At 43.6% G+C, this 22,140-nt stretch overlaps 1 protein-coding gene across 12 annotated transcripts in view; it reads right to left on the bottom strand.

The window, feature by feature from the left end:
* slc4a4a (solute carrier family 4 member 4a) overlaps positions 1 to 22,140 on the bottom strand; it is a 63,508-nt gene that overhangs the window by 21,087 nt on the left and 20,281 nt on the right. For 5 of the 12 annotated variants that reach the window (XM_056420035.1, XM_056420033.1, XM_056420029.1 and 2 more), the window contains 7 exons: positions 19,740 to 19,875; positions 14,743 to 14,903; positions 13,636 to 13,815; positions 11,731 to 11,826; positions 10,649 to 10,725; positions 1,897 to 2,054; positions 1,315 to 1,402 (listed from right to left, as the gene is read on the bottom strand). In XM_056420035.1, the coding sequence (XP_056276010.1) occupies positions 1,315 to 1,402; positions 1,897 to 2,054; positions 10,649 to 10,725; positions 11,731 to 11,826; positions 13,636 to 13,815; positions 14,743 to 14,903; positions 19,740 to 19,875 (896 nt within the window). The remainder of the gene's footprint in view (positions 1 to 1,314; positions 1,403 to 1,896; positions 2,055 to 10,648; positions 10,726 to 11,730; positions 11,827 to 13,635; positions 13,816 to 14,742; positions 14,904 to 19,739; positions 19,876 to 22,140) is intronic. The other 7 variants (XM_056420039.1, XM_056420036.1, XM_056420034.1 and 4 more) reach the window with 2 other exon arrangements.

Raw genomic sequence — 22,140 nt, 5'->3', positions numbered from 1 at the left:
CATTGTTAATTAAATGCAGTTGCAGCATTTTGTTGAGGAATTATTAGAGATATTTATATATATTTATATATGTGGACAATAAATATATATATATATAAATATATATATATTTAAAAATGTAATATATAAATATATATACATTAAAATGTGTATATATACATATACAGGACTGTCTCAGAAAATTAGAATATTGTGATGAAGTTCTTTATTTTCTGTAATGCAATTAAAAAAACAAAAATGTCATGCATTCTGGATTCATTACAAATCAACTGAAATATTGCAAGCCTTTTATTCTTTTAATATTGCTGATTATGGCTTACAGCTTAAGAAAACTCAAATATCCTATCTCTAAATATTAGAATATCATGAAAAAGTATACTAGTAGGGTATTAAACAAATCACTTGAATTGTCTAATTAACTCGAAACACCTGCAAGGGTTTCCTGAGCCTTGACAAACACTCAGCTGTTATAAATCTTTTTTTTTTACTTGGTCTGAGGAAATCTTAAAATTTTATGAGATAGGATTTTAGAGTTTTCTTAAGCTGTAAGCCATAATCAGCAATATTAAAAGAATAAAAGGCTTGCAATATTTCAGTTGATTTGTAATGAATCCAGACATTTTTGTTTTTTTAATTGCATTACAGAAAATAAAGAACTTTATCACAATATTCTAATTTTCTGAGACAGTCCTGTATACACATAATTATATATATATGTGTATATATTTATACATACACTACCGTTCAAAAGTTTGGGGTCACTTAGAAATGTCTTTATTTTTCAAAGAAAAGCACTGTTTTTTCAATAAAGATAACATTAATCAAAAATACACACTATACATTGTTAATGTGGTAAATGACTATTCTAGGTGGAAACGTCTGGTTTCTAATGAAATATCTCCATAGGTGTATAGAGGCCCATTTCCATCAACTATCACTCCAGTGTTCTAATGGTACATTGTGTTTGCTAATCGCCTTAGAAGACTAATGTCTGATTAGAAAACCCTTGTGCAATTATGTTAGCACAGCTGAAAACAGTTATGCTGGTGATATAAGCTATACAACTGGCCTTCCTTTGAGCTTGAAGAACTAAATTAATACTTCAAATATTAATCATTATTTCTAACCTTGTCAATGTCTTGACTATATTTTCTATTCAATTTTCAATTCATTTGATAAAAGTGAGTTTTCATGGAAGACACGAAATTGTCTGGATGACCCCAAACTTTTGAACGGTAGTCTATATATATATAAACATATATACATATAAATATATACACACTCCTCTCCGTAAACATTAAAATACATCCGAACCTCGTCCGACATCAGCGTGGCGATGGCTCGGCCGATCTCGTGGTACGAATTGGCTTTTCCTTTCGGTCCCAGCAAGATGAACAGGAACCTGCAGGGGGAGCACAATTATTTGAATTAATAATGCTGCTCCTGTTTCTTAAAATTAATTGTATTTATAATGCCGCACACACACACAAACATAAAATTGCTTACAGCAACAGAACAGAAACCAGTTCCTGTAGTTTTACTTCTCACTCAAACAGCCAGAGAACAAACAGAAGCACACACACACACACACACACTTTGTTTTCAAATATATGAAACGTATCGAATTGCTTTAGTTTTTTTGATTTAGTTAAATTCGTTGTTGTTGTTGTTGTCTGGATATATTTAGTTTTTTGATTGTTCATTTGTTCCCTAATTGGGTAACACTGTGGTTTATATGTAGGTCCAGGACCAGCATGCACCTGGGTTGGCCTATGATTTTTACCAAAGTTCCTCGGAGTTCTTTTGTTTGTTTGTTTGTTTAAAGTTAAATAAATAATCAGAACCACAGAATCCTAAAGGGACAGTCCTCTCCACAGGAAACTCTTCTCCGTCTACCTGGTGGGAACCGGCACCTCCGTCAGCGCCCCCAGCATCACGGCCTGCTGCAGGCGGACGAACGCAACGAAGGGCGCGTCCAGGAAGTCCACCTCCCCCACCAGCACATTGGAGGCCTCGGCGTCTCTTGGCAACTTCTTCATGAACTTGTTCCTCAGCTGAAGAGCACAAAGGGAGAGCGAGAGGAGAGAGGCGGTGAAGGTCGAGTTCACAGCGGCCTGACCGCAATTAAAACAGACCTATATCAATCCCCCGGGACAATCCCATTCAGCTTGGGGGGAGGGGCTTGTGCTCCTGTCCATCACGAGGACGCTGAGCTGTGTGGAGATGAAGGTCAGACGGCCCGCTGAGCTCCGCAGGTTCAGCGCTTCACCTTCACGAGGACGTTAAAGTCCTGCAGCCGAGCAACACGAGCAACGCGAGAAGCAACGCACCAACGTCTTCCTGAAGATTTATGTTTATATGGAAGTTCCAGTTTATTAAAACGTCGGGTTATAATCTTGAGAAACGAGTCAGGAGCTGAAGAACCCAGAAAAGAGTTGCCATCATCCACGCTGACGCACGGCTTACCTTCAGGTCCTAAGCCCCGCCCACAAAACGATCTTTATGAACTTAAACAATGAACGTGGAGATTTTATGTGCCAACCAATTATAGAAGAATCCAGTGATGAGTAAAACGTGAACAGGCAGAATATGTGCGGAGAGTCAGGATAACAGACATGTGGACAGACATGTGGACAGACAGGTGGACAGTCAGGTGGACAGGCAGGTGGACAGACATGTGGACAGACATGTGGACAGGCAGTCAGGTGGACAGTCAGGTGGACAGTCAGGTAGACAGGCAGGTGGACAGACATGTGGACAGGCAGTCAGTTGGACAGTCAGTTGGACAGTCAGGTGGACAGACAGGTGGACAGTCAGGTGGACAGTCAGGTGGACAGACAGGTGGACAGGCAGTCAGGTGGACAGACATGTGGACAGGCAGTCAGGTGGACAGGCAGTCAGGTGGACAGACATGTGGACAGTCAGACATGTCAGACCCCTGAGAATTTGAATTATTGTTAAATAAATTAAAGTCACGTTTCAGGATTTGAGGTTCAAATTTGTTTGACTGTCACATTTCGAAATAAAAACCCCTGGAGATGTCGTTTCCTGTTAGGATGGAACGTAAATCTTGTTTCTCTGTAACCAGGAGCCGCACACAGAGTTCAGATCACACAGAATTATTAATGCCGCAATCATAAGATGTTCCGTATGATAAAACAAATAGCGTCATGTTTACGAGCAGCTCTAGATCGCTAATAGATAAAAACTTAAGACAAATGAACTATAAACATCCAGATAAGATTGTCGTGGAAAACTACCGCGTTGTATATTAACTTAGGAACCGTTTCCTCGGACCAGGAGCACCTCCGGGCCCCGGAGGGTCAACAACATCGTCTTTTATTCATATAAAACTATTCAAAGTTGAAGTTTCAGTTCAGTTTTCTGCAAAGTCTGTTTAGTTCAAGTTTTTTGTGTATTATAATAAATTAACCGATTGTTGACCCCACAATCATCATAACCTTTACAAATAAAAAGAGCTAAAAATGTGTTTCTGCACACAATGACAAACATTAATGTCTTCCTAGTGAATATAATGCAGTGGTGCAATAAAGACAACCAGAAGGACAACCGACAGCATAAGGCGAGAGAGAAGAGGAGATAGGTGCTCAGTGTATCCTAAAACGACCCCCAGCAGCAGATTCAAATAGACAACCGGTTTGGACCCACAACGTTTTCTTGAAAGATTGTTAAAAAAAAGGACCCCACTGGAACATTTGGCTTAATATGATTGACAGTTTTATTTCAGTTATCAGATTTACAACCTGATGAATCATTTATTTTTTCATTCTACTAAAATATTGTTTTAAGTTCTCCTCCATTCACTCCCCACTGGTTCACCATCGACAACTCTAACAATGGATTTGAAAACAGTTATTTTTAATCCTCATTTCTCAAACAATACTGAGGACTAATCAATTATCAGTTCTACTAGGTCAAGCAGAATCAATAATGGTCGGTACCTCGACCGCATCAAGATAACTGCTCTTAATAACTTCAGAACAGCTCCTCTCTGCATCTCAGGGATTAATAAAACAATAAAGCGAGGCGGTAAAGAAAGATTTTAACTACGTAAACTTACTATCAGGCATGAAAACGGGTCAGGGGTGAAAAAGGTGAGAAGGATAGGCGGGTGGGGGGCGGGTGCTGGTGACTTCCACGAACATCGATGTTGGACGTTGTATGATAATCTATAGGTCCTCCATTCTGACACCAAGTCAGTGATCGGGCCTATAATAATAGTAATATTGTGTATAATATGGTCATTCATGAACCAACTTCCTTCTTTTTTTTGGCGTGAACAAGTCTTCAAGTCTGCTGAGCCACGAGTCTGTTCCTCGAGTCTGTCCCTCGAGTCTGTTCCATGAGTCTGTTCCTGGAGTCTGTTCCTCGAGTCTGTTCATTGAGTCTGTTCCTGGAGTCTGTCCCTCGAGTCTGTCCCTCGAGTCTGTTCCATGAGTCTGTTCATCAGAATCAGAATCAGAAACAGGTTTATTGCCAAAGAATGAATGTTTTCACAAACAAACGAGGAATTTTTTTTGGTGGAAGGTGCAACATTTGGACATGACAAACAACAATCAACGCAAGGAGGAGGAGGTGGGAGGAAGAGGGAGGAGGAGAAAGAGGAAGGAGCGGGAAGAAGGAGGAGAGAGGAAGGTGGAAGAAGAGGTGGTAGTCCTGGGGGTGACAGTCAGTCAGTCCCGGGGTCCATTGATGACCCGACCGCCGGAAAAGCTATTGGTGTGGCGGGAGGTCGTGGTCATGATGGACGCAGCCTCCTCCCGAGGAGGGACTCGAACAGGAGTGTCCAGGGTGGGAGGTCGGCGACAATCTTTCTGGCCCGCTTCAGTGACCTGGAAGTGAACAGGACCTGGAGGAAGGCAGATTGCAGCCGATAACCCTCTCGGCCGGCGGATGATGCTCTGCAGCCTGCGCTTGTCTTTGGCTGTGGCTGCAGGGTGCCAGACGGTGATGGAGGAGCAGATGATGGACTCAACGATGGCCGTGTAGAACTGTACCATCATCTTCCCTGGCAGGTTGAATTTCCTCAGCTGCCTCAGGAAGAACATCCTCTGCTGGGCCTTCTTGGAGATGGAGCGATGTTCAGCTCCCACTTGAGGTCCTGGGAGATGATGGATCCCATGAAGTGGTAGGACTTCACAGCGTTGTTGGGGGAGTCACATAGGATGAGAGGCGGTGGGGCTGCATTCCTCCTGAAATCACAACCATCTCCACTGTCTTCAGAGCGTTGAGCTCCAGGTTGTTCTGGCTGCACCAGGTCACCAGGTGGTCAGTCTCCCACCTGTAGGCGGTCTCGTCCCGCCAGAGATGAGTCCAATGAGGGTGGTGTCATCCATGAACTTTAGGAGCTTGACGGACTGGTGACTGGAGGTGCAGCTGTTGGTGTACAGGGAGAACAGCAGAGGAGAGAACACAGCCTTGGGGAACCCGTGCTGGTGGTCCGGGAGCCTGAGACGTGTTTCCCCAGCCTCACGTGCTGCTTCCTGTCGGTCAGGAAGTCTGTGATCCACCTGCAGGTGGAGTCGGGCACGTGCAGCTGGGAGAGCTTGTCCTGCAACAGGGACGGATGATGGAATTGAAGGCAGAGCTGAAGTCCACAAACAGGATCCTGGCGTTGGTACCTCGGGAGTCCAGATGCTGGAGGATGTAGTGAGGGGCCATGTTGACTGCATCGTCTGCAGACCTGTTGGCTCTGTAGGCGAACTGCAGGGGTCCAGGAGTGGGTCGGTGATGGTCTTGAGGTGTGACAGGAGCAGTGGTCCAGAATGCTCTTCTCTGGTAGGGCATTTAATTAACTGTCTATATTTAGGAGTTCGTGGCTGAGGTTTCCTTTGTTAAAATCCCAGTACAATAACTAAAGAGTCCGGAAGGTCCGCCCACACGCCGTATCTGTTCAGCGAGTGTCTGTTGTGCCTCGTTCACGTTCCCTGCGCGGCATGTAAACTCCGGCCAGGATGAATGAAGCGAACTCACGTGGGAGTAGAAGGGTTTGCAGTGGATGATAAAGATTCCAGGTCCGCGAACAGTGCTGTAGAATCACCGTTACGTCGTTGCACCAGCCGTTGTTGAGGTAAAAGCAGATTCCTCCACCCTTTTTATTACCGGAGAGCTCCGAGACCCGGTCCGCCGGAACAGCTGGAAGCCAGCGAGCTGGAGCGCAGAGTCTGGTATCGAGCCACTAAGCCATGATTCCGTGAAACACAGAACGGAGGATGAGGAGAAGTCTCTGTCTCTCCCCACCAGCAGCTGGAGTTCGTCCAGTTTGTTGCACAGTGAGCGGACGTTGGAGAGAAATATGCCCGGCAGCGCTGTACGAGATGCCCGTTTCCGTAGCCGCATAAGCGCTCCGAACGTTTCCTCTCCGCGGCGTTTCACCACGTGGGCGAAGGTGAGCACACCTTTACAAAATGTCCAGTAACTCCACAGAAGTTAAAAACGTTGGAAGTAAATCCGCTGGAGTTGTTCCCCTGATATTCAAGAGCTCTTCTCTGGTGAAAGAGCTCTGGGAATCCCAGCAGAAAACAGTATTTAAAACGAAAACAATAAAAAACATCGCGCACCAACACACCGAGGCGACCTTTCGCGGCGCCATCTAACATGAGTCTGTTCCATGAGTCTGTTCATTGAGTCTGTTCATTGAGTCTGTTCCTGGAGTCTGTTCCTGGAGTCTGTTCATTGAGTCTGTTCATTGAGTCTGTTCATTGAGTCTGTTCATTTAGTCTGTTCCTGGAGTCTGTTCATTGAGTCTGTTCATTGAGTCTGTTCATTGAGTCTGTTCCTGGAGTCTGTTCCATGAGTCTGTTCCATGAGTCTGTTCCATGAGTCTGTTCATTGAGTCTGGTCCTTGAGTCTGGTCCTTGAGTCTGGTCCTTGAGTCTGGTCCTTGAGTCTGGTCCTGGAGTCTGGTCCTGGAGTCTGGTCCTTGAGTCTGGTCCTTGAGTCTGGTCCTTGAGTCTGTTCCTTGAGTCTGTTCCTTGAGTCTGTTCCTTGAGTCTGGTCCTTGAGTCTGGTCCTTGAGTCTGTTCCTTGAGTCTGTTCCTTGAGTCTGGTCCTTGAGTCTGGTCCTTGAGTCTGGTCCTTGAGTCTGGTCCTTGAGTCTGGTCCTTGAGTCTGTTCCTTGAGTCTGGTCCTTGAGTCTGGTCCTTGAGTCTGTTCCTTGAGTCTGGTCCTGGAGTCTGGTCCTTGAGTCTGGTCCTTGAGTCTGGTCCTTGAGTCTGTTCCTTGAGTCTGTTCCTTGAGTCTGTTCCTTGAGTCTGTTCCTTGAGTCTGGTCCTTGAGTCTGGTCCTTGAGTCTGTTCCTTGAGTCTGTTCCTTGAGTCTGGTCCTTGAGTCTGGTCCTTGAGTCTGGTCCTTGAGTCTGTTCCTTGAGTCTGGTCCTTGAGTCTGGTCCTTGAGTCTGGTCCTTGAGTCTGGTCCTTGAGTCTGGTCCTTGAGTCTGGTCCTTGAGTCTGTTCCTTGAGTCTGGTCCTTGAGTCTGGTCCTTGAGTCTGGTCCTTGAGTCTGGTCCTTGAGTCTGGTCCTTGAGTCTGTTCCTTGAGTCTGGTCCTTGAGTCTGTTCCTTGAGTCTGGTCCTTGAGTCTGGTCCTTGAGTCTGTTCCTTGAGTCTGTTCCTCGAGTCTGTTCCTCGAGTCTGTTCCTCGAGTCTGTTCTGCCTCTACCTGGTTGTCATGATCTTCTATACCATACCTGCCATAAATATCATGATACAATACCATAAAAACAGTATAACATAAATACGATACTGGTATATTTATCTATAAAAGTAATAAATAAAATATCTGTTTGGTTTTTACCAACTTTTTCAACACTTAACAAATGGCAGTATTAGTATTAGCCTCCAAGATATGAATGAAACTACATGGAGCCATCATAGCATTGATGATACACTATGAGGCCGTTAGTCTGTATCTGACCAGAGGATACAGAGTTCATCAGGATGAGCAGCTGTAGAGTTCCACAACTTTACAGACTGAACTTAAACATTTCACTTCTGGCATCTTTTTTTATTTTTATTTTTAAAGCCGAAAATTCCGCCACTTAACGGCACTCGCTGTGAGCGCTGCGCAGACAGCTCGACACGGAGCAGCGCGGCTCTGATCGCTCTCTTGATGAAGTGTCGACACTAAAGATATGCTAAATCACATCGCTCTTAACATACGGGTACTTTGTTAGCATCGCTCCACCGTGCAGCGCGACAGCAGCAGATGTAGCGGCTAACATTCAAGCTAACCTAAACCACCAAACGCTGAAGACATCTTGACGCTGATTGGCCGAGACGCAACACGTCCCATCAAAGATGTTTTATTGCGAAGAGCACCACTCCACATTTTCTCCGTGTCCCCCCCACCCCAAAACAAAAACTCTTCGGATCTACACGATTCACGTAAGTCACCTATTTTGGTTTCAAAACGGCGAATTTCGCCGAAAGGTGAGGAATTCTCATGCCTGTACTATGATAGCAGATAACCAATCAGCTGTCCAGAGAAAGTTGGGATGAGTCTCTAGACACCAAACCAATAGAGTCATCAGCTGTTTAGTGTGCCTCTAAAATCAGCTAAACCAGGATTTTCATTGGATTAGACCCCAAAGAACACCGACATGTCCTCCTATCAATTAGGTTGCCAGTAAACAACACAAACTGTAATTCTAAAATGTATTTAACTTAATAAATACGGATTATGTACAAATTAAACTGTTAAAAAAGAGAATTTTTAAAATCGATTTTAGCTAGCTAAAAGAACATTAATGGCCGCCTCTCGCTCGTCATCATGTGACCTCCGAGGACTGGAATCCCATGAACCTGTGACCTCCCTCTGGCGGGATCCAGACCGATCCCATTAGAGGCCGTTGAGGTTCGTCTGTAAATGATTGAGGAGTTAAAACCTGCGTAACTTCACACCCTGATCACGAGTCCAACCACCGCCACCGCCGACGCACACCTCCTTCATGAACTACGTCTACAGATCTCTTTAATTTATCATCTACGACATCACATATACTCGTAAAAAGCAATATATTGAATCACGTTCATTGAGCCATGTGTCGGACACATTTAACCTCCTTTCCAATGTGTCAGCAGTTTTCATAGGAACCTTTTCTGTGGTAAAACCATCTGCGTGACTACATGTCATTAGAGGCATTTTTAAGTAGATAACGCGATGTTGGTGGAACCGGTTGCTGCATGTTGGCCCACAGAGGAAACATCTGAGTGGGTGTGGAAGAAGATGTGCTTCCTGTCCCATTTCCCAGTTGTTCCACAGGTCTAGCTATCTCCTCATTTCCTCATAAATCGTCTCAGATCCGGAAAAGATTTGAGACGCGAAGGCCACCGGACGTGACCGCGTCATCACATTCTGAAACACCACCCACTTCCACACCCACTCAGATGTGGCACTCTGAGATTCTTGGATGAAGAGTGCCTTACAAATGGAATCCATTATTATTATTATTACTACGAGTTGCGTGAACGGCGGCAGAAAAACTCATTGATAGAGAAAATCTCTCTGGTATCTCCTGGAGGGCTGACGAGTAATCTCCCTGGATCAAAAAGTTGTAGCGGGAAGCTCAAATGTGTGAGTTGTATTTGTGTAACTTTACATTCTTACTTTAAATCATTGATTGATCGTCAATTTTCTTTCTTTATGTTACTCCTCGGACCAAAAGATTCTTGGCCGAATAACAAAAATCTCCACACTGAACATGGAAGGAGAAGTTTGAGAAGATTTTCGACGGACTCTCCATAAATGTCTGAGGAGAGATTTATTACATAAGCAACGTGGGTACTGTTGCTCAGTCTTGGCTGCAGCCGGCTGGTTGGACCATTGTACTTTAGACAAGCTTCAAGTGGACTGTTGACTCTTGTCCCCTGTTCATTCCAGATTATACAGATTAAACAGTTCACCTCTTGCCAGATCACCCTAACCCTTCATTTCATTTGCTCTGCACTCATACACACACTTTGCATTTTGCACTCTGTCTATATTTAATATTTTTGTATTGGATTTGTCAGTGTTGTTGTGTGTTGTGTATGCATGTGTGTTGTATATTTACATATATATTTTGTTTTGTATTTTACTTTATCTTACTTGTACACTTCTATATCTTTCATCCCTGTTTCTTATATTTTGTGTTTTGTTTTTTATTCTTGTGTGTTGCTGCTACTGTCTCGACAAATTTCCCCTTGGGGATTAATAAAGTATATATCTATCTATCTATCTATCTTATATATATATTTAGCATTTAAAAACAGTAATAAAAGAATGTATTTAACTAGAACGGGCACTCGGTAGAGCGCATACCTTCGCATATCACAAGATTGGGCATCGAATTATGAACATTTTGGCATTATTTGCATGCCAATTGGTAAAAAGATGTTGACCTTTTCATGACCTTGACCTTTGACCCGATCAATCCCAAAATCTAATCAAATGGTCCCCGGATAATAACCAATCATCCCACCAAATTTCATGCGATTCGGTTTAATACTTTTTTACTTATGTGAATAACACGCATACAAATAAATAAATAAATAAATACACGGCGATCAAAACATAACCTTCCGGCATTTTCAATGCAAAGGTAATAATAATAAAGGGTCGCCTACAGAAACCCCTCAACTCCGTCTCACCTGGTCTTTTTCGGGTTTGTCAGAGATGTCGTTGAGGCTGCTCGATGTCAGGTTCCGGTGAGCCGTGGTGGGACTACCTGGAGAAAAAAGAGAGGCGCGTCAACCACCCCCCACGGTGTCGCTTAGACTGGCCCGCTCCCAAGAAAAAGGGGGATGACAGAGGAACGAGAAGAGACAAGACAGTGGCCCCAGATGGTTCGCTCCACCAAAAGCAGCGCCGACAATAAAAAACAGGAACACGGAGAAGCACGGAGAGGTTTCGGTACCGATAACTTCCATCTACTAACGAGGGTCTACAACGTGACCTTACTTGATGTCCCGGAGAAAATTCTGATGCCACTGTATTTAGCCTTTCATGCATCTGACCCCATGAGGATTATGAATAATAACATGCTTGACAGTATGATGCAGCCAGTATATATCAAAAATTAAAATTAAAAATGATAGTACTTATTTAGACTATTAAAAAAAAGAGGGAATACATCGGGGATCAAGTATAAAATCTTAAGACAAATGTAAAATGTTATTGAATGCCATAATGCAATGAAAACGACTACTACTACGACTACTACTACTACGACTACTACTACTACTACGGGTTCATACACTTGTTGACCAATAGCTTTCCATGACCTTTCATGACTTTAAACCAAATTTCCATGAGCAAGTTTGAATAAAGATATAAATATGTACAGAAATGTTTATTCTTTTATTTAAGCTGTGTACATGAACATATGAATATAACACATGTCCATGACTTTTTCAAAACTTTTGGGATTACATTTTTTTCAAGAAGTTTTCCAGGCCTGGAAATAACAATTCAAGGACTTTTCCAGGTTTTCCATAACCGTACGAACCCTGACTACTACGACTACTTTCATGACTACGTTCAAACTGCAGAGAAAGTTCTCCAGTCTTGATGGTTTTCACTCACATGTGACACATTTTCCAATTCCTGAGTTATTTATACGAAAGAATGTGAGAAATTTAAAGAAAAAAAACCAAATTCAAAATATAAAAGCGAGCCGTGATTCCGGCGGCGGTCTGCAGTGTGAACGTAGACCAGGTCCATTGGAACTTACTGAGCCAGTCCATGCTGGTGCTCCTCTGGGACTGCAAGTCCTCCATTGAAATGTGACCCGACAGGCAAGTCACTGAGTTCCCCAGAGGACTACGAGCTGTTAGTGGTTATCAAACCCCCAAAAATCCAGGGCGGCGGGGGAAAAAAAGGGAAGGAAACAAAAGAGATGATAGAGAAGCCCACTGAGCCCAAAGAGAGACATTCATTCGGAGAATACAAATCAAGGTGGTTAAAGATTATAAAAGACAGGATATAGCCGTGTTAATTAGAGGAGAGGCAGCACGGGTCAATGGACAGGAAGACTGCAAATACATGTGTATTTTAATAAACTGGAGGATGTATTTTATCCTCGTTTAGTCGATATAAATTCATTATTACCTTCGCATTGAAAATGCGGAAGGTTATGTTTTGATCGCCGTGTATTCATTTATTTATTTATTTATTTGTATGCGTGTTATTCGCATATCAAAAAAAGTTTTAAACCGAATCACATGAAATTTGGTGGGATGATTGGTTATTATCCCGGGACCATTTGATTAGATTTTGGGATCGATCGGGTCAAAAGTCAAGGTCATGGATAGGCCAAAATCATTTTTTTACCATAGCACGGTCAATTTCTATCCAATTGGCATGCAACTAATGCCAAAATGTTCATAATTCAATGCCCAATCTTGTGATATGCGAAGGTATGCACTCTACCGAGTGCACGTTCTAGTTATCGGTGTATTCGTATCAGATGTTGATGAAGAGTGTTTCATGTGAATCTTGAATCATAAACCCGTTTCATAAGCAGCGGGGTAATAAATAACTTTCCAGAGACCCGTGGCTGGCAACACATTAATGACTCAGCGCGTTAACAATGGAAAGGACTTCTTACAGGAAGCGTTAACATCGGTTAAATGAGGGGCTGTCACTTTAAATCTCAGCGAGTATTCTGATTTATAAGCTGTGATAAGGTGTGAGGAAAGTATTCATCATATAATAATAATAATCATTTATTTTATATTGCGCTTCTCAAGGCACCCGAAGTCGCTTTACAGAGTCCAGTAGTCATACACACATACAGTCGTCCCGGTGGTGGTCAGCTACATCAGTAGCCACAGCTGCCCTGGGGCAGACTGACGGAAGCGTGGCTGCCAATCAGCGCCTACGGCCCCATATGTCAATTTCATTGGACGAAATATTTTGTCACATAATTAGGTTTAATTGGCGTAAAGCAGATGATAAATATGTTTGATATTGAAACGACAATTCTATTAAAAATAGCTAATTACGCCATTTTTCTTTTTCTAATTAAATAATGTTTGCATGAGTTCGAATGCAGCTCTGTTTTTTGTGAGTGAAGCAAAGTGACAGCCTCGCCCTGTGAGATGAAAAGAACAACAAAATCACAGAATAAAGGAGTAAAAAAATTAAAATCCATCATCAGCTGTGGATCTGAATTTTCTATAACTCACATCATGAGCAAAAGGAGTTTTATGACCCCCCCCCCCCCATTTACACCTCAATTCAAAATTAGTTCCATCTGCTCTTACAGGTGATTATTATTATTATTATTATTATTATTTTACAGTGAGTTAATCAAAAAGTGTTCAGAGTGATTAGCAGAAGACATCTACGTGAGTTACGTTAGGAGTAACGAGTATTAGTACTGTAGTCGCACTTTACAAAAAGGGTTTGCGCCTTCAAAATAAAAGCACAAGGTCCCGCAGTTAGGATAAAGTCTCCAATTAAACCACGAAGGACAAGCTGGTACGTATTTAAGACCAGGAATTGCCAAATTAAATCCATTAATGTAGGAATGTATGGCTCAATCTAAAGTGGCGGATTCATTTATTTTTTCCTGTATATTCCCAAAAAATCTATAAGATAAAAGACTGCACCAAACTGGTCAAATCAGTATTACCGTTCTCCTGGTTGGAAAACAGCCTACTTGCACTGGAGACCGTCTTGCCGATGTCCGCCAGGGAGCGCAGGTTGGACTTCTTGGTCTGGTGCCGGTGTCGCCGTAGCAACGTGTACATCACCTTGTCCTTCAGCTCCGCCTTCAGCTGGCCGATCTCGATCTGGTTGTCGGTGATCATCTCTGGAGAGAGGGGGGGAGGGGAGAGGGAGAGAATGTGAGAGAGGGAGAGAAGAGAAGAGGGAAGAAAGGTACACAACATTATTGGCAATAATCTGGCAATACAATATGAAGCATGATGATCATGATAGGAGCTACAGGTCAATGCATTGAAATACTGTAAGCATACACTACCGTTCAAAAGTTTGGGGTCACTTAGAAATGTCTTTATTCTTCAAAGAAAAGCACTGTTTTTTCAATAGAGATAACATTAATCAAAAATACACACTATACATTGTTAATGTGGTAAATGACTATTCTAGGTGGAAGTGTCTGGTTTCTAATGAAATATCTCCATAGGTGTGTAGAGGCCCATTTCCATCAACTATCACTCCAGTGTTCTAATGGTACATTGTGTTTGCTAATCGCCTTAGAAGATTAATATCTGATTAGAAAACCCTTGTGCAATTATGTTAGCACAGCTGAAAACAGTTATGCTGGTGATATAAGCTATACAACTGGCCTTCCTTTGAGCTTGAAGTTTGAAGAACAAAATTAATACTTCAAATATTAATCATTATTTCTAACCTTGTCAATGTCTTGACTATATTTTCTATTCAATTTTCAATTAATTTGATAAATAAAAGTGAGTTTTCATGGAAGACACAAAATTATCTGGATGACCCCAAACTTTTGAACGGTAGTGTATATTGTGATTTTCCTAATTAACTGAACTACAGGTGTGAAAGCGCCTGAAATCATTATGGTCAATTATCGTAAAACACTAACCTCACACGTAACCCAACACCAGACTACACTGTAAAAAAATAATGTGCATCATGAATATAACTTTTCTCTACATAAAAAAAAAAGTACCTCAACCTGAAACCCATCCAGGTTTTAATGTGCAGATTAAATGACCACCGTTCCCCAGGATGCAGTGCGACTCACCGACCACCTGCGGCAGCGTGGAGGCCTCCATGTCCAGCATGATGGTGCCCTTCTCGATGCAGGTGCGCAGCTCAAACAGGCTGTGCAGGGACAGCGTGGCCACGTGGGGTTTACTCCACCGCTCGCCTCCTTTCTCCACCTTCTCCTCGAACTTGATCCATCTGGAGGAGGGAGGGAAGAGGTGGAATATAACATTAAAGTTATATTACAGGAGCAAACAATGGCAACAGAAGTGAAGATATGATTAAATATGACAATGCACATGATGTCCATGAACAGCAGAGGTGTTGTGGCTTCACACATCTCATAGAACATATATAAGTTGCAGTGGCGGGCCGTCAGGGCCAGCAAGGCCTTCTCTGCTGGCCTAAACATCAGAATATAATTTTTTTTTAAATATATTTTCCCACAAATATGTATTCAATTATTTCCCAGAGTAAGAGTTATTCTCTAAATGTCATAGCTTTCCTCTTGGTTGCGCTGCTTCCAGCCCCAGGTTGAGATTTGGAGGGCTGGTCTTTATGTTAGATCTTTTATCCAATCATATTCAGCCATCGTGTGTTGCCAGGGGTCTAAAATCTGCCCTCAGGCCTTCAGAATCAACATTGTGGGCGCTGGTAGCTTAAAGTGAATGGAAATGAAAATTGTGTGTCAACCAATCAGCTTTAGAGTTGGCTCCTGTAGGCCTTCTAGAAGGCCCCGGAACCGGCACAGGAGCCAGCTAGCAGGCGTAGTGCTGCACGTCTTTTGATTGGATTACCAATATTGAGAGGCGGGGCCTATGGGCAGGTCACTGCAGAACTAGGAAACTGAATTTGATAAACGAATTTGATAAACAAATTAAAAGCTGTTTTTTCAACCCACAATGGCGGAAGGAGAAGATATCGATTTGGTCGAGGATATAATTATAACGCCATTCTCAAGACAAACTTTAAGACCGACGCAGACGCTACAAAGCCCGTCACAGGCGGGAAAGAGGTTCGTTCGCCACTTTCAAAGTTCCAACTACGAGCGATATGGCTCAGGCTCTGAGAAGCTCTGCTCCCCGGACTGCTGGGAATGCCTGTTGCAAGTGATCGATTTGGTGTTGGGAGCCACACTGGCTTTGAAACTTGAGTTGTCTAACCGATGCAGCAACGAGACACCAGAGTACGACTCGGCACCTACAACCACCGGTGCTTTGACAACTTTTGGGGACACGGAGCGGATCTACAGATCAACGAACAAGCGGCAATGGAGCTGCACAATGAACAGGTGAAGAACAAGAGGGACATATTGAAAAGACTCATTAATTGTGTGATGTATTTGGGTAAACAGGAACTTTCATCTTCATCATCACGGTGAAACTGCTCTGGTGACAATGCGCTGTTTAGTGAACACACTGTAAAAAAAAGTTGGACTTAAAGCTCAAAGTTTGTGGACCAGAAATGGATAGAAGAAGAATATTATAGGGCTGCAACAACGAATCGATAAAAATCGATTATTAAAATAGTTGGCAACGAATTTCATTATCGATTCGTTGTGTCGCGCGATTATTACGGCACTCAATAAGTCGCGGAGTATAATAAAAGTAGAGTTGAGCGCAGAGCGGCGCAGGAGAAACAAGAGCGGAGCGGAGGGAGAGGAGAGACCATAATGCTGCGTTGTGAGAGCCAATCAGCGCTGAGCTGCTCCTCTGTTGATGAATCTAATTGGCTGCTGCTGCTCACGTGGCGCCGGATGCGGAACTCCTTCACGTAGTCGGAGACATTCACGGAGCTGTGTGCGCCTCCGGGTGACGTTATGAACCCAGACACCAGGGCGCTACATGTCACGACGTGTGTGGCATTTCCACAAGAGTATAACGTAGAAAACGTGGTTATTTATTCCGTGGCGGACAGCGGAAAATATTTTTCCACGGAGAAAGGCAACGGAGATAAGCCACGACGCCACTGTGAGCGCTGAGCGTGCAGACAACATTTAACGGAGCGGAGCAGCGCGTGAGCTCTGATCGCTCTTTTAATGAAGTATCGATACGAAAAATATGCTAAAGTATCGATACAAAGTATCATATGCAGCGTGACAGCAGTAGATGTAGCGGACTAACATTCAAGCTAACCTAACTTCCCAAACGTGTCGACATCTGAACGCTGATTGGCCGAGACGCGACACGTCCATCAAAGATGTTTTATTGCGAAGAGCACCACTTCACATTTTTTCCGCGTCTCACTGCAATCTCAACGGCAGCGGGCCAGGTGAAAAAAATAATAAATCGTAACGCGTCTCTGGTATTGTTCAGGGGGCCGGTCCACATGGGGACCACTGCTCAGGAGAGGAAAGCTGTCAGTCTGTTTGTGACGGTTCATCCACATGCTGACCAGTGGGTCTCCAGGACCTTTCCATGACTTTAAACCAAATTTCCATGATTAAACATGTTGTGAAAACTCTGTCTATACGTGACAAAGTGAGAAGATGTAGTATTTAAACTAACAATGAGAATTCCAAAGCATACCGTATATATACCGTGTAAATTAAAATTTGAATAAAACAAATTTGCATTACTTTTCCAAATATTTGGGGATTTTATTTTTTTCAATTACTTTTCTAGGCCTGCTAATAGCCATTTAAAAATTCCATGACTTTTCCAGGTTTTCCATGACTGACGAACCCTGTTTTGAATAAAGGGTTTAAAATTAAAGTTGTTTTGTTATTTTATCCGATTAATCGATTAATCGAAAAAATAATCAACCGATTAATCGATTATCAAAATAATCGTTAGTTGCAGCCCTAGAATATTAATATAACTCTGTTGCACTCGACTATGTTCTTGCCTATTCGTTGAACTGGACTGTATTGTACTCTTCCCCTGCAATTCTCTGAATAAAAATGTAAATTTCAAGGTGACGCAACGCCTGGTTATACTGCGTCTCTGTCTAACTGTATAGTGTCTAGAGCCATGGCATCATAATGATGTAATGAGAGGTGGATTAATTCGGGTGGGACTGTGTAGGACCTCACTGAAGGCCCAGGCCCACGGCACGCCACTGCTAAGTTGTGTGTAATACCTTAAATTATATTATAAAATGTGTTATTGTTGTATAACACTTCATATGATATGACTAGTCTCCTACACCGTGTTATGTTAATATGTTACATTGACTCTTACACAATTTTATATTCATTATTATATTAAGCTCTTTACACATATTGTATATTAGTGTAAATTATATTATTGAAACCGCATCACTATCAGCACCATCCACGTGTTCTTTAGGCTCCTGATGCTCGTTTGTTATTAAAAAATTCGTTTTTTTTTTTAAAACTGGTGATAAACAGTCAAGATGTTGAGCAACTTTTAATTTCTCTTTTTTTTATTACTTCTCTAATACACGCAACGCGAGAGAATTCAAGTCCTTTGTTTTGTTCAGGGAGGAGAAGAAGAAGGAGAAGGAAAAGAAGAAGAATAAATGAAGAAGAAGGAGGAAGAAGACGTAGAATAAGAAGAAGAAGAAGAATAAATGAAGAAGAAGAAGAAGAAAAAAGAGGGAAGAGAAAAAAGAAGAATAATGGAGAAGGGGGAGAAGGAGAAGAAAAAGGAGGAGAAAAGAGAAGAAGAATGAGGCAGAAGAATACGTAGGAGGGAGAAGAAGAAGAAAAAGAAAAAGGAAAAAAAGGAGAAGAAGGAGACGAAAAAGAAGAACATGTTCAGTTCTTCCTTCAGCATTTTCCATCCCTCCCTCGTGTATTGTTTTAATAACTCTCCCTCTCTCAGATTCAGAGAGGAGAACTGAACATCACAAGCTTCTATAGGTTTTTATTCCTCCTCTTCTCTGCCAGAGCAGCTCCTGGTGGACAGCCAGCTCTACCCGGCACTCCTGAGATCTTTTATTCCTTTCGGGGTCCACTGAGTGCACTCGGGGAGACTTTGGACCGGCTCCTAATCTCTGCAGTTATCTGCAGAATAATAAATTAGACTTTAAAGATGGAGGGCTGATTTATTTCACCAATAGTCCGATTCTAACCTCTTCTAATATCTTCTAGCCTCTTCTAACCTCTTCTAATATCTTCTAGCCTCTTCTAGCCTCTTCTAATCCCGTATAACCTCCTCTAACCTCTTCTATCCTCTATCCTCTTCTAGCCTCTAATAACCTTTTCTAACCTCTTTTAACCTCTTCTAGCCTCTTCTCATCTCTTCTAGCCTCTTCTAACCTTGCTGACCCTCTAGTGTCTCTTAATTAGGATGTTATCCTGATACACAGCAGAGAATGCTGCATTATCATATTCATGTAACATTTTTTAAATTACAGGACTTTAAATAGCAATGAAGGTTTCTTCATTTTTATATTGCATATTAAGAGGATTGTTGTGTTTGATTACTTGGGTTTGTTTTTCTCCAAATGGTGGACATGGCATTGAAATGTAATTCCCAAGCTCTCATTTCCATTTAAATTAGCTTTTTTGATTGGCATTTGGTCCAAAATCAAAGTTAAACTGTCAAGCTTGTCACCTTTTTGAATCTTTTACATAAATCCCATCTGGTCTTATTTTCCACCAATCTGATTCCCCAAGTTCTGTCAGACGCATCGTCAGAACTTGGCCTTGAAAAGTGTATCCGTCAATAATTCTGAAAGTCTTTTTTTGTTCTTCCGACGAGTTCCTCTGGAGAGTCATTGAATGCAACGTCTATCTGCAGTACGATGGGGTCAAAGGTCCCGATAGCAGATCAACAGGGATCCCGTTTCCCCCTCAGAGAGCTTCACTCATCCGTCGCTAATGATGCACAAACAATCGGCCCAGGTCCAACCCTCTAGTGGGCCACACAAGAGACCCTGAGAGACCCCTGTGAAGCTCCCATTTCAACGCACGGTCAATATTTGACTCTGAGAAACTAAAATAAAATCTCAAGAATCAAAAGTAGACTTTTGAGAAACAGATTGTTTTTTAAACGGCAAGAATGTTTTGATTGTTTCTGACCGTCGACAGGAAGCCCCCTGAGCCCGAGAGTCCGTGGTCCTCACCTGGCCGTCTCCTTCCACTCCATCTCCTGCCCGTCCACCGACAGCAGCTCGTCCAGCTCGGTGAAGAGCTGCGGTGGCGGCGGCCCGTCATCCTCCTCGCCCAGGATGAAGCGGATCCTCTCGGCTGCCGGGGAGACTGCGGAGAGAGGGAAGATACTGCGGTTCATCGGCTGGCTCCAACGGTACTGGTTCCCCCCGTCGGGTTCGGGCACCGGCTTCCCGCCCTCCTCGTCCTCCTCTGAGGAGGGAACCTTCCCATTGTGCTCCCGCGCAGGTGGAGGTGATGGGATCATCACCGTGAACCCCTCTCAGTCCTCTTCCCCCTTCTCCTCCTCTTGGTTATTGTTGTTATTGGACATCTTCAAGAACCCGTCCGACCCGGGTATGGTTCTGCTCCGCAAGCTTAGACCGTCATTAGAGTCTGGGGTGGAAGTGACAGCGGCTCTCAGCTGCCCCAGCACTTTGTGGACCAGGTAGGAGGGGGCCGATGGGGATTTAGGGGGTCCCCTCGGTGACAGTGTCCCGTCCCCCTTTCGCCATTGGCCCCTTCAGGCCTTGGCACGCTGCCCCCGGACCCCCTCATTAACAATTAGGAAATGGTTCCACAAACTGGCTCAGGCTTTCCTTCGTCCCCCTCGGCTTCTTGTTTGAATACTTTACAGAGAGAGCAACACAAACAGAGGAGTTCAACAGGATTGATATATGGATTACGATATTTGATCATTAATGGAGAGCAAAACAATAACAAGCCCCTCCCCCTTTTCCAGGCGCGTGCATATGTAGATCAACGTACACAAAGATCACCGTCATCCGCAGACAGCCACACAAGACGAGTGTGTGACGCATCATTAGAGCCGCGCGGCCCGGTGGCCTCTCGGCTCGAGGGAATCGGACCGCCGATTGATATCTGAGCAGGTCTTGTTTTAGCATATATTATATAAGAGCTGGAGCAACCTGCTCCTGGACAGATGAGTCGGTCTCTTCTTCTAAAAGTTGAAGTTAAAGAAACCACTTTGAATTATAAAAGGCTTAATATACTCACTGTACAGGAGTTCATTTAATTGTTGGAGGCTTGTTGTTGTGTGTGTGTTTGGTGGCTCTGTGTGTGTGTGTGTGTGTGTGTGTGTGTGTGTGTGTTCCTCATCTTCAGCAGGTTGATTTGGTGGTTATTAACTTTGGGTTGAGGGACTGTAGTTGTGTATTGGTTGAGGTCAAGGTTGAGGAATGCATTATGTCAGTGAGGGTCCCCACAAGCACAGGGGCGCAAGTGTGTGTTTGGTGTCTGTGTGTGTGTGTGTGTTCGTAACAAAGCTGACTGATCTGATTACATAACAGCTCGCTAACATACTGGAGGCAGCAGAGAGCTGAACAGACACTGAACACATGAGTGACGTCCATTTATTACTCCACCAGCATTTCAGAACAGACCAACAATATTTTCACACTTCCGCTCTCTCTCCCCATTTCCCCCTCCTCCATCTCCCCCTCCCCCATCTCTCTCTTCCTCTCCCCATCTCTTTCTCCTTGCCCCCTCCCCAACTCTTTCTCGCCATATCTCCCTCTCCCCCCTCCCCATCTCTTTCTCTCTCCCCCCTCCCTATCTCTTTCTCTCCCCATCTTTCTCTCCTTCCCACCATCTCTCTCTCTCTCCCGCCTCCCCATCTCTCTCTCCTTCCCACCATCTCTCTCTCTCTCCCGCCTCCCCATCTCTCTCTCCTTCCCCCCATCTCCCTCTCTTCCTCTCCCCCTCTATTTTTCCGGGGGAGAATGCCCCTTAAGGAGGTGCATAGTCCTTGGACGAGAAACCCATAAATAAATGGTTCTCAGGCGCTGACCCACCAGGTGAAGAAGTAAGAAATAAGTCTCTTCTCAAACGTTAAGCTCTCGTACGAATAATTCACCCACAGAGAAAAAGGAAATCACTCCTGTGTTTCTAGTATTTCACCGGACTTCCCTTTGCAGGTGAAACATCGACGCGTATGTAAACGAGCATGCCTCCACGTGACGTTACATCATCACCGCGACCACGACCACGACCACGAGCATGACCACGCCGAGTCACTCATTCATCGGGCCGGCGGTCAAACAGTAAATGAGGTGAACGCTTGCTGTTTCCCCTGATTGTGTTTTCCACACAAGCAGCTGTGAGAATACTAGGTGGTGGCACACACACAAACACCACACACAAACACAACCACACAAACACACACACAAGCTGCAACTAGCCTAAGTCACGCAGCGTGTGTAATGACCCCTCGGGTGGAGTAATTCACACGTGCGTTGCAGCGATCAGCTGACGCTCACGCCTGCGACGCGCTTCAGGCTGATTACAGTCAACAGTGAGACGAGCTTTAAATACATAGATGGACACAAAGAAAACGCATGCACACAATAATGTGTA

Source organism: Pseudoliparis swirei, chromosome 7, assembly GCF_029220125.1.
Source record: "Pseudoliparis swirei isolate HS2019 ecotype Mariana Trench chromosome 7, NWPU_hadal_v1, whole genome shotgun sequence".
Classification (NCBI taxonomy): Eukaryota; Metazoa; Chordata; class Actinopteri; order Perciformes; family Liparidae; genus Pseudoliparis; species Pseudoliparis swirei.
Note: the sequence above shows the minus strand (reverse complement) of the source record. Positions and strands in the feature narration are given on the sequence as shown.